Here is a 12,486-nt window from a genome sequence, read left to right as displayed (position 1 = left end):
CACCTCGGGAGTTCAGCTCATTTGTCCATGTTTGAACTAAGGCTATAATGAGGTCAGGAGCTGAGTGGCCCTGGCGGAACCCAAATTGAGCGCCACTGAGCAGGTCATTGCTAAGCAGGTGCTGTTTGTTGGACTGTTGATGATCCCTTCATCACTCTACTGATGATTGAGACTAGACTGATGGGGCAGTAAATGGCCGAGTTGGAGTTGTCCTGCTTTTTCTGAACGGGACATACCTGGGCAATTTTCCACATGGTTGGTAGATGCCTGTGTTGACTCTGTACCAGAACAGCTTGGCTAATGGCACACCAAGTTCTGGAGCAGAAGTCTTCAGTACTATTGCCGGAATATTGTCAGGGCCCATGGCCTTTGCATTATCCAGAGCCTTCAGCCGTCTTAATATGACGTGGAGTGAATCCAATTGGCTGAAGACTTACATTTGTGATGGTGGGGACCTCCAGAGGAAGCAGAGATGGATCATCCACTCGGCACTTCTGGCTGAAGATTGTTGCAAATGTTTCAGCCTTATCTTTTGCACTGTTGTGCTGAGCTTCCCCCATCATTGAGGATGGGAATATTTGTGGAGCCTCCTCCAGTGAGTTGCTTAATTGTCCATCACTATTCACAAATGGCAGGACTGCAGAGCTTAGATCTGATCTGTTGGTGGTGGGATCGCTTAGCTCTATCACTTGCTGCTTATGCTATTTGGCATACAAGTAGTCCTCTGTTGTAGCTTCATGAGGTTGATACAATTTTATGTATGCCTGGTGCTACTTCTGGCATGCCCTCCTGCACTCTTCATTGAATCAGGGTTGATCCCCTGGCTTGGTGGTAATGGTAGAGTGGGGGATATGCCGGGCCATGAGGTTAGATTGTGAGTGAGTACAATTCTGCTGCTGCTCCGCAGAGCCTCACTGTTGCTCAGTCTTGATAGATCTGTTCGAAATCTATCCCATTTAGCACGGTGGTAGTGCCACACAACACGATGGAGGGTATCCTCAATGTGAAGATGGGACGATGTCACCACAAGGACTGTGCGGTGCTCACTCCTACTGATACTGTCATGGACAGATGTAACTGCAGCAGGCAGATTGGAGAGGTCAAATATGTTTTTCCCCTCTTGTTGGTTCCCTCACCACCTGCCACAGAACCAGTCTAGCAGCTATGTCTTTCAGGACTCGGCCAGCTCATGATGTGGTTGTGTTACCGAGCCACTCTTCTGCCATCCATAATCATGGGTGATTTTAATCTACCTATAAACTGGAAAAATCAGATTGGCAGTAGTAGCCTGAATGAGGAGTTCTTAGAATGCTTTTGAGATAGTTTCTTGGAGCAGCATGTTCTGAAACCAACCAAAGAGCAGGTTATAATAGACTTGGTATTGTGTAATGTGACAGGATTAATTAATGACCTCAGAGTAAAGGCATCCCTAGGTAGCAGCGACCACAATATGATTGAAAGGGAGAAGAGTGGGTCTAAGACTAGTATCTTAATCTTAAATAAGGGCAATTATGTGGGCATGAAAGCTGAGCTAGCTGAAGTGAACTAGGAAACTAGGCTAGAGGACAGATCAATAGAGAAGCAATGGCAGACATTTAAGGGGATATTTCAGAGTATTGAGAATAATTATATTCTTATTATAAAGAAAAATTCTAAGGGGAAGACCCACCATCCGTAGTTAACTAAGAAGTTAAGAAAAGCATCACACTTAAGGAAAAAGCACAAAACTCTGCAAAGGTGAATGGCAGGGCTAATGATTGGTTAGAATATAAAGAACGGCAAAGAATGACTAAAAGGTTAACCAGGAAAAAGAAATTAGAGTATGAGCATATGCTAGCTAGAAATGTAAAAGCAAACAGCAAGAGTTTCTACAGGTTTTTATATAGGAGAAGAGAAGAGAAGTAAAGTGAGTGTCGATCCTCTAGAGAGTAACAGCGGAGTTATAGTAGATAATAAGGAAATGGTGGAACAAATATTTTGCTTCAGTGTTCACTGTAGAGGATACAAAAAACATTCCAGTAATAGCTGCAAATCAGGAGAAAGGGAGAGAGGAACTTGGTGAAATTGAACTCACTAGCGAAACAGTACTAACCAAATTGATGGAGTTGCGGGCCGGCTCTTAATGAACTACATCCCAGGGTCTTAAAAGAGGTGGCTAATGAGGTAGTTGATGCGCTGGTGTTAATTTTCCAAAATTTGTTAGATTGTGGAAAGGTTCCATCAGACTGGAAAGTAGGAAATATAATCCCTCTATTCAAGGAGGGAGAGAGACAGAAAACAGGAAACTATAGGCCAGTTAGCTTGATGTCTGTCATGGGGAAGTTGTTAGAATCAATCATTAAGGTTATAGCTCAGCACTTAGAAACGTTCAAGGCAATCGGGAAGAATCAGCATGGTTTTGTGAAAGGAAAATCATGTTTAACCAATTTATTGGCGCTTTTTGAAAGAACATGCACTGTGGATAAAGGGGAGCCTATAGACGTGTTGTACCTGGATTTCAAGAAGGCATTCAGTAATGTGCCACATCAAAGATTATTACAGAAAATAAAAGTGCATGGTGCAGGGGTAACACATCAGCATGGATAGAAGATTGGCTGGCTGGCAGAAAGCAGAGAGCATGCATAAATGGGTCTTTTTCAGATTGGTAGGATGTGACAAGCCAAGTACCACAGGGGTCTGTGCAGGGGCCTCAACTTTTTATAATTTACATCAATGACCTAGATGAGGGGACTGAAGGCATGGTAGTTAAATTTGTAGATGACACAAAGTTAGGTAGGAAAGTATGTTGTGAAGAAGACATGAGGAGGTTGCAGGCAGATATAGATAGGTTGAGTGAGTGGGCAAAGATCTGGCAAATGGAGTTTAATGTGGGAAAATGTGAAGTTGTTCACTTTGGCATGAAGAACAAAAAAGCAGGGTATTAATTAAATTGAGAGGGGCTGCATAATTTTGAGGTGTAGAAGTATCTAGGTGTTCCAGTATATGAGTCTCAAAAAGTTAATATGCAGGCACAGCAAGTAATTAAGGCGGCTAATGGAATTACAAGAGAGTTTGAACATAAAAATAAGGATATTATACTTCAGTTATACAGGGCATTGGTAAGACCACACCTCTAATACTGTGTACAGTTTTGGTCTCCTTATTCAAGGAAGGATGTAAGTGCATTGGAGGTGGTTCAGAGGAGATTTACTAAACTGATATCTGGAATGAGTGGTTTGTCTTATGAGGAAAGGTTGGATAGACTGGGCTTGCTTCCATTGGAGTTTACAAGAGTGAGCAGTGATTTGATTGAAGTATACAAGATCCTGAACGGCCTTGACAAGGTGGACGTGAAAAGGATGTTTCCTCTTGTGGGTGAATCCAGAACTAGGGGCACTGTTTTAAAATTAGGGCTCGCCCTTTTAGGACAGAGATGAGGAGAACTTTTTTTTTCTGAGGGTTGAGACTTTGGAACTCTCTGACTCAGAAAGCAGTGGAGGCAGGGTCACTGAATATTTTTAAGGCACAGGTAGATAGATACATGTTTGGCAAGGGAATCAAAGGTTATCGGGAATAGGTGTGACAGTGGAATTCAAAACACAAGAAGATCAGCCATGATCTTATTGAATGGTGGGGCAGGCTCGAGGATCCAAATGGTCTACTCCTGTTCCTATTTCTTATGTTCTTATGGTGATGGAGATTGAAGTCCCCTACCCAAAGTACAATCTGCACCCTTGCCACCCTCAGTGCTTCCTCCAGGAGGAGCACTGATTCATCAGCTGGGGTTTGGTTGGAGGGGTGAGGTTTGGTGGCGGTACATGGTAATCAGCAGGTTTCCTTGCCCATGTTTGACCTGATGCCATGAGGCTTCATGGGGTCCAGAATTAGTGTTGAGGATTCCTAGGTCAACTCTCTCTCAACTATATACCACTGTGCTGCCACCTATGCTAGGGTACTAATGATTGTGTCTGGGACATTATCTGTAAGGTATGTTTCCGTGAATATGCCTGGTTTGCGAGGCACTCTCCCAATTTTGGCATTAACCCCCAGATGTTATTAAGGAGAACGTAGCAGGGTCGACAGTTTGCCATTGTCGTTCCTGGTGCCTAGGCTAATGTCGGGTGGGTTACCTGGTTCCATTCCTTTTAGACTTTTTAAGCGGATTGATACAACTGAGTGGCTTGCTAGACCATTTCAGAGGGCATTGCTGTGGGTCTGGAGACAGCTGTGGGCTAGACCAGGTAAGGATGGTAGATTTCCTTCCCAAGGGACATTAGTGAACCAGATGGGTTTTTACAACAATCAATTCACGGTTATCATTACACTTTTAATTCCAGATTTTTATTGAATTAAAATTCCACCAGCTGCTGTGGTGGGACTTGAACCCAGGTTCCCAGAGCATTACCCTGAGTCTCTGGATTACTAGTCCAGTGAGAACACCATTAGGCCAGTGCCTCCCCCTAAAAATAATCGGTCCCTTCATCAAAGTCATTAATATAGATTGTAAATAATTTAGGCTCCAGCACAGATCCTTGTGGCACTCAGTTACAGATTGCCATTGTGAAAATGACCCATCTATCCCAACTGTTTCCTGATAGCTAGATAGTCCTATCCGTGGCATTAAATCACCCCCAATATAATAAGCTAATAAGGTTGTGCAGTAACCTTTGCTGTGGCACCTTACTGAACACCTTTTAGAATTCCAAATGCACCACATCCACTGATTCTCCTTTATCCATCCTTCTTGTTAAATCCTCAAAGAACTCTTGTAACTTTGTCAAACACTATTCCACTGTCACCAGTTATGGAGTTACATTCCTCACTCTCAAACTGAATGTGAAATAGTATAATTTTATAATCACTCTTGCCTAGAGGATGTTTTACTATGAAATCTTACATTAATCCTGTCTCAGTACACGTTACCAGGTCCAATAAATAGCCTGTGCCTTGCTAGGTTCCAGAACGTTTATCATTCTGAAAATCTGTCCGTATATAGTATGAACACATTCTCCAGGCTATGCTTGCCAATTTGCTCTGTCCAATCAATGTTAAGATAAAAGTCTTATTGCAGGCCCGCATTATTTCTCAATGTATACACTACTGTGCAGCCACTGTTGAGGATCCTATAAACTGCTCACTCTTCCCTTTTCTATTTCTCATCTACATCCAAACTGATTCTACATCTTCTGAATCAAGATCATTTCTCACTATTGTACTAATCTCATCCTTCTTTTAATAGAGCTACCCTACCTCTTTTTCCTTTTAAAAAATATATTCATTCATGGAATGTGGGGATTGCTGGCTAAGCGAGCATTTATTGCCCAAACCTAATTTCCCTTGTGACGTCTATCATATCACTCATTTATTTCTATTTGGGCTATCAATTCATCCATCTTGTTACGAATGTTGCAAGCATTCGGATATAGAGCATGAATTCTGTCTTGTTACCAATTCTGATCTTTTTTGCTGGTGCGGCCTTAAGTTTGTACACTCTGCCCTGTCCTATCATTACCAATATCATTAGCCACGTATTCAATACTCTGATCTTAGTTATCCAATGCCAATTTGCTTATGGCTCAGGTGGTAACTCAGCAATTATCACCTTTGTGGTTCCCATTTTTAATTTAGCCCCTATCTGCTCATATTCCCTTAGTAAAACCTCTTTCTTAGTTCTATCAATATCGTTGGTATCTTTGTGGATCACAACTGGATCCTTTCCCTACCATTCCAAGTTCTTCTCCAGTCTCAAGGAGATGTCCTTAACCCAGGCACTGGGTAGACAACACAGCCTTCTGGACCCTCAATCTCAGATGCAGAGAACCATACCTATTCCTCCTAACGAGACTGTATTCTACTACAACTGTTACTTTTAACTCCCATCACTTGAATGGTCCCTTGTATCACAGTGCCGTGGTTGGTTTGCTCATCCTCCCTGCCTTCCTTGCTCTCATCCATACAAGTTGGAAGAACCTCAATTCTCTTGGACAACTGCAGGTACATGAGATTCCTCAATCAGTCACACCCTCTTGTCCCTAGCCACGGATGAAATTCAAAGTACCTAGCCTACTGGATGCAACTTTTGGAACATGGGGTCCAGGTAACATTTGTTAAATAAAACACAATCAAGATAGTAGGGCTGTTGATGTGTAGCAGCTGTAACATGCGGGATCTGATCCAGGTAATATTTCGCCTTTTTGATGCATTGCAGTGTACGAAACTTCAGTTCATCAACTCTGAGTCGAAGTTCCAAAAGATACAAACACTTACTGCAGAAGTGGTTAATGTGGATCGCATAGAAATCCATCAGTTCCCACATTCCTTCACCATTCAGGAATGTGGCTGCAAGCTGCAGAGGTTGTCAGCACCCTAAGTATTGTGCCCATGATAAGGGTCTCATGCTGCAAAAGATTTACTGACCTCATGATGTCCAGCAAGATGGGTGTCCTACAACTCTCAGCTGGTAGCTACCATTCTCTCACCTTCCTAGCATTCTCCTGCACTGCACTCCTCTGACTGAGGCACCTTGCTGTATCCCTTATTCTTTTCTTTTCAGTCTCCTCCTCCAATCTCCACCCCAAGTGATAGCACAAATACTCAATCACAACCATTGCCCTCGCGTTCATTTATGTGAATTATGTGATTTTATGTGATTTATGAATTTATGTGAATTACTCAGTCATGGGAGGGTGGGGGGAGAGAGAGAGAGAGAGAGAGAGAGAGAGAGAGAGAGAGAGAGAGAGAGAGAGAGAGAGAGAGAGGGGGCCTTTCAATGCTGCAAGCAAACTTCTCAGGTATAGTATGCCTGGACGAGGCCGTCACAGGCTTTTCTGGCAACAAGGTGTGCTGTTGACACTTGCAGCATATTAGGATGCAGGGCACTATCTACCTTTCTCTTGCACGAGCTCCAATCCTCTGTGCAGCGTTATGTCATAAAGCAGACAACTACCATTGTGTTCACCCTTGCCGAGGCATATTGAAGGATGCCTCCAGATGGGTCAAGGAAACAGGACCTCATTTTGAGCAAGCAAATGGCTGGTTCTATTGTGACCTTAGTGGGAATAAGACTCCTGCTGTACCTCTTCTGTGTCTCTGTGGAAGAGTCCTTCACTTATGAAAAGATACAAGCAAAAATCACTACCGGAAGTAAAGTGTTTGTTTTATGTGATCTAATAGAGAGCAGTATCGCAGAAGTAAACTTTCCTAAGCCGAATAAACATGGTTCTAACCATCAGCCCCGGCACCCCCATGCTCTTGTAAAGAAAACCGGACACAGGAGGAAATAAACGTCCAACATTTGATAAACCCAGACGTTAGGTACTCACTTCTATATAGGAAGCACTGCTGATTGGAGGAGAGGACAGCAGCAATTATATGTAACATACTAATCATATAGGCACACTAAGTTATATCAGTATCTCCACAATTGCTTATTAGTACTTGAGAGAAGAGTATTAGCAGTTACACTGAAAAATAATTGAAATAAATTTGTTTTTGCTTTTCCAATGGGAAAGTAAGTGGGATCTAAAGAATATTGAGTAGTGGATGAAGAATTAAAACATAAAAGGGGAAATAAATCTTAAGATATCTCAAGACTTATCACTTGCTTAAGAGAAGACTGATAAAGACATAGAAACTTCACATACCTCTCAGCTCTATTTCGTTCTTCAAATTGACTTTCAAGTTGTTGATTTTTTATTTGCAACTCTTGCTCGAGAGCTTGTCTTTTTTGTTCACAATCCTCATGCATTTTATTTCCAACAAATTTCTCTCTCTCCTGGCTTAAACTGTTGAGTAGTTGTTCCTTCTCCTCCTGAAGACCATGAATAGTAGATTTATATTTTGCTTCCATGTCAAAGGCAATTCTTTGTTTTTCAGACACCATTTCCTTCTTTTGGGTTTCTACCGTTTTCAAACATTCTTCCAACTTAGTGCTGAGCTCTTCAACTTGTCCCTTTAATGTTGCTTCCACATCAAGTGATTGCTGTCTCATTGCATCCCATTTACTTAGCTCTGATTTAAGTAGGGACTTCTCTTCTTCTTGCCTGTTTAACAACTCAGCAATGCACCGATCTTTTTCTATAGTCATTAGTGTTCTTTCTTCTGCAAGCCCTAACTTGTACTCCTCAATTTTTATCTGAAGCTGGTGTTTCAAGTCAGTTATCTCTTCGTTATATTTCTCTGTTTCTTTCATAACCTGACATTTTGTGATTTCCTCTTGTTGGACTTGATTCTCTTTTAAACGCTGCTTTATTTCCTCAGTTTCGGCTTCCTTCAAAGCCAAGTCAACTTCCAGCTTACATCTAAAGTCAGAAAGTTCAGATACTTTAAATTTAAGTTCATTCAGTTCTTGTTCTCGCTCCTGGAGCTTTAATGTAAGGGACTGTTGCACATGATCTAGCCTTGTTTCATTTTCCCTCAAGATTTGTTCTTGCTGACTACAGTGATCAGCCATCAACTTTTCCATTTCCTGTTGATGTCTGGCTTTCAGGTTATCTTCAAGATCCTTCAGATGACTTTGTTCAAGATTCTGAAGTTCTTCTCTTAAGCACTCCATCTTCTGATCAGCCTTGATGTTAAGTCTGTTTAATTCTTCTAATAAACTTGCTTTCGATTGTCTGAGTTCTTGCATTTCTGTCTCTTGTTTTTTTCTATCTTCCATCAAGTCATGTATTTCTTTATCTTTACTAATTTGTAAACACAAGAGAGTTTCACTTTTAGTCCTTGTCGTAGCAATCTCATGATCTTTCTGTTTTATACAATTTTCAAGTTCCAACAAATCCTTTTTCAACTTTTCTACATTTTGATGAGCAGCTACTGCCTCAACATTCCATTTGTCTATTTGATCTTCATAATCCTTCCTTAAAATCTCTAATCTTTGTTGATAATTTTCCTTTGCTCCTGCCTCAACCCTACATTTTACAGTTTCTATTATACTTCTCAATTCTTCACTTACATTTTTCATAGAACTACTAAAATCACACTGCTCTTTCTGAACAAGTGCTCTGAAATGGTTAAGGTCTTTTTTAATGTTTATAAAATGCAACTGAGACATTTCAGTGACAAGCCTGTATTTTTCTATATGCACTTTTAGAGTTGCAACATGTTTAGAGTCCTCACTTGCACCAAAAGTTGTATCCTGCATACGTCTATTATCAATTGCATTAATAACTGAAGAATATAATGATTCAAGCATCATTTCAGGACTTTGTGGATCACTGTTTAAGTTGGGTGAGGTCAAGTTCTCCTCAATCATAAATTCGTTTACAGCTGACACAAAATCAGACTCTGGACTTTCTGCCAATGAGTCCATATCTATAGATCCTTGTTTGAGAACTTGTTCTAAATTTGGATGAGGAATAGTTTCAAAATCAAATGTATGGGCATCAATACTATCAGGAGACAACTCTTCTAATGAGGCAGGAACGTTAGCAGGTGGACAGATTGGTCCCTGAAGGCTAAGTGTAGATGTGGCTCTGGAAGAGGTAGTTTTAGTTCCGATTGTGCTTTCCAGCCTGTGTGTTGTTACTGTTGTTAAAGTGGGTTGATCAAGGGACACCTGTAAAAAAATAAAAGTATCAGTGAAACAGTAATTTCATATCAGTTGCAAATTAGCTGTAATTTTGTAAAATAATTGTGTACCCTATCCCAATTCCCTTCCACTCTTGCTTTTTCTTCATCCTTCCTCCTCCTCCCTTTCCCCACTCATACCATACTACACTGCATGCACACCCTTCTCAATCTCCCAAACCCACTTTCCACCATCCTTTACTCCATCTTTACTCCATCGCTATTTGCCTCTTCCTCCTAATTATTCACCTCTTTAACTTTGTTGGAGCTAAAAAAAAAAATAGACTTGACTACCCATGTGCAACACCATCAAATTTCAACAAGTGTCAAAAGCATAGCTTTCCTTTGGTGGATGGAAAAGTCAACCTGACTTTATTTTTCCATGGCTATAAACAGCAGTGGTGTCAAAAAAGAGAGAAAATCAAGGAACAGCTCCCATAAGCCTGATTTAAACTCCTTTTAATCTCCAATATTTTTGTCTGCATACTGATTTAGTGTCTTTTGGGAAAGCTGTGTGAAACCTTTGAAGATGAGGATAAAGGGAAACAAAATGCTGCTAAACTAAAACAGTACAATCCAAAATTCAACTTTATCTATGCAATTTAGAGTGGAGACAGATCATTTAGAGTGACCCTGTTATTTTGCCAATGGAAATTTATTTATACAGGAAATCTGGATGAAAGAAGAATTTATACATACAAACATACGAGTTAGGAACAGGAATAGGCCACTTGGTCCCTTGATCCTGCTCCGTCATTCAAAAAGATCACGGCTAATCTGATTGTAACCTCAAATCCACATTTCTGCCTACCTCCAATAACCTTTCACCCCCTTGCTCTTCAAGAATCTATTTAGCTCTGCCTTAAAAATATTCAAATACTCTGCTTCCACCACCTTTTGAGGAAGAGAATTCCAAAGAATCATGACACTAATGAGTAAAAAAAAAATTCTCATTTCTGTCTTACTTTATTTTTAAACAGTGACCTCCTGTTCTAGATTTTTCCACAAGGGGAAACATCCTTTTCACATCCACCCTGTCAAGGCCCCTCAGGATCTCATATGTTTCAATCAAGTTGCCTCTTACTCTTTTAAACTCCAGTGGACATAAGCCTAGCCTGTCCAACCTTTCCCGACAACCTACCCATTCCAGGTATTAGTCTAGTAACCTTCTCTGAACTGCTTGCAATGCATTTACATCCTTCCTTAAATAAGGAGACCAATACTGTACAGTGCTCCAGATGTGGTCTCACCAATGCCCTATATAAATGAAGCATTATCTCTATACTTCTGTATTTAATTTCCCTTGCAATAAATGATAACACTATTAGCTTTCCTAATTACTTGCTGTACCTGCATACTAAACTTTTGCGATTCGTGCACTAGGACACCCAGGTCCCTCTGCATCTCAGAGCTCAACAATCTCACCATTTAGATAATATGCTTTTTTATTCTTCCTGCCAAAATGGACAACCTCATCTTCCCACATTACACTCCATTTGCTAGATATTTACCCACTCATCTAAACTAAGTATATCCTTTTGTAGCCTCCTGATATCCTCTTCACAGCTTACTTTCCTATGCACCTTTGTGTCATCAGCAAATTTAGTAACCATACTTTTGGTCTCTTCATCCAAGTCATTAATATAAATTGTAAAAAGTTGAAGCCTCAGCACTGATCCCTGTGACACTCCACTCATTACATCTTGCCAACCAGAAAATGACCCATTTATGCCTACCCTCTGTTTCCTGTTAGCTAGCCTATCTTCTATCCATGCCAATATATTACCCCCATGCCAGGAGCTTTTATTTTTTGCAATAACCTTTGATGTGGCACCTTATCAAATGCCTTCTGAAAAACGAAATCAGTAGCCTGCTTTCCCTTTATCCATGGCACATGTTACCTCTTCAAAGAGCTCGAGTAAATTGGTTAAACTTGATTTTCCTTTCACAAAACCATGTTGACTCTGCCTGATTACCTTGAACTTATCTAACTGCCCTTTGATAACATCTTTAGTAATAACATTTTCCTTATGACAGATGTTAAGCTAACTGGTCTGCAGTTTCCTGCTTTCCATCTCCCTTCCCTGTTGATTAAAGGAAGTTATATTCACTATTTTGCAACCTAATGGAGCCTTCCCTGAATCTAGTGAATTTTGGAAAATTAAAACGAATTCATCAACTAACTCACTAGCCAATTCTTTCAAGATCCGAGGATGAAGTCCATCAGGACCAGGGCACTTGTCTGCCAGCAGCTCTAACAATTTGCTCAGTGCCACTTCCCTGGTGCTTGTAATTTTCTTGCAGCCCATTTCGTTAAGTTATAGTTAGCTCCAAGATGTTACTTGCATCCTCTGTAGTGAAAACCGATGCAGAATACTTGTTTAATTCATCTGCCATCTCCTTACTTTTCATTGTTAATTCTCCAGGTTCACTTTTTATGGGACCAACGCTCACTTTTTAAACTCTTTTCTTTTTTAAATATCTGTAGAAGCCCTTAATGTCAGTCTTTATATTTCTAGCTAGCTTTCTCTCATACTCTAATTTTCCCCTCCTTATTAATCTTTCAGAAATTGCTTTTTAATATTCTGTCCAATCTTCTGACCTGAACCCATTCCTTGCACAATTATATGCTTTCTCTTTAAGTTTGATATTATCTTTAACTTTTTTAGTTAACCACAAATGGTGGGTCCTCCCCTTAGAATTTTTCTCTCTCATTGGCATGTCTCAACGTTTATTCCAAAATATCCCCTTAAATGTCTGCCACTGTACTTCTATTGACCTATCCCTAAACACAATTTACCAGTTCACTTCAGCTAGCTTTGCTTTCATGCCTTCATAATTGTCCTTATTTAAGTTTAAAGTCTTAGTCTTAGACCCACTCTGCCCTCCCTCAAACTGAATGTAAAATCCAATCATATTATGATTGCTGCTACCTAGGGT

The 12,486-nt window shown here is 40.5% G+C and overlaps 1 protein-coding gene across 2 annotated transcripts in view; it reads right to left on the bottom strand.

Moving 5' to 3' along the window:
* The window catches only part of rb1cc1 (RB1-inducible coiled-coil 1), a 188,996-nt gene that overhangs the window by 104,047 nt on the left and 72,463 nt on the right, over positions 1–12,486 (bottom strand). For both annotated transcript variants that reach the window (XM_041189528.1, XM_041189529.1), the window contains exon 14: positions 7,623–9,535. In XM_041189528.1, coding sequence (XP_041045462.1) covers positions 7,623–9,535 — 1,913 coding nt within the window. The remainder of the gene's footprint in view (positions 1–7,622; positions 9,536–12,486) is intronic.

Source organism: Carcharodon carcharias, chromosome 6, assembly GCF_017639515.1.
Source record: "Carcharodon carcharias isolate sCarCar2 chromosome 6, sCarCar2.pri, whole genome shotgun sequence".
Classification (NCBI taxonomy): Eukaryota; Metazoa; Chordata; class Chondrichthyes; order Lamniformes; family Lamnidae; genus Carcharodon; species Carcharodon carcharias.
This window is presented reverse-complemented; position numbering and strand designations above follow the sequence as displayed.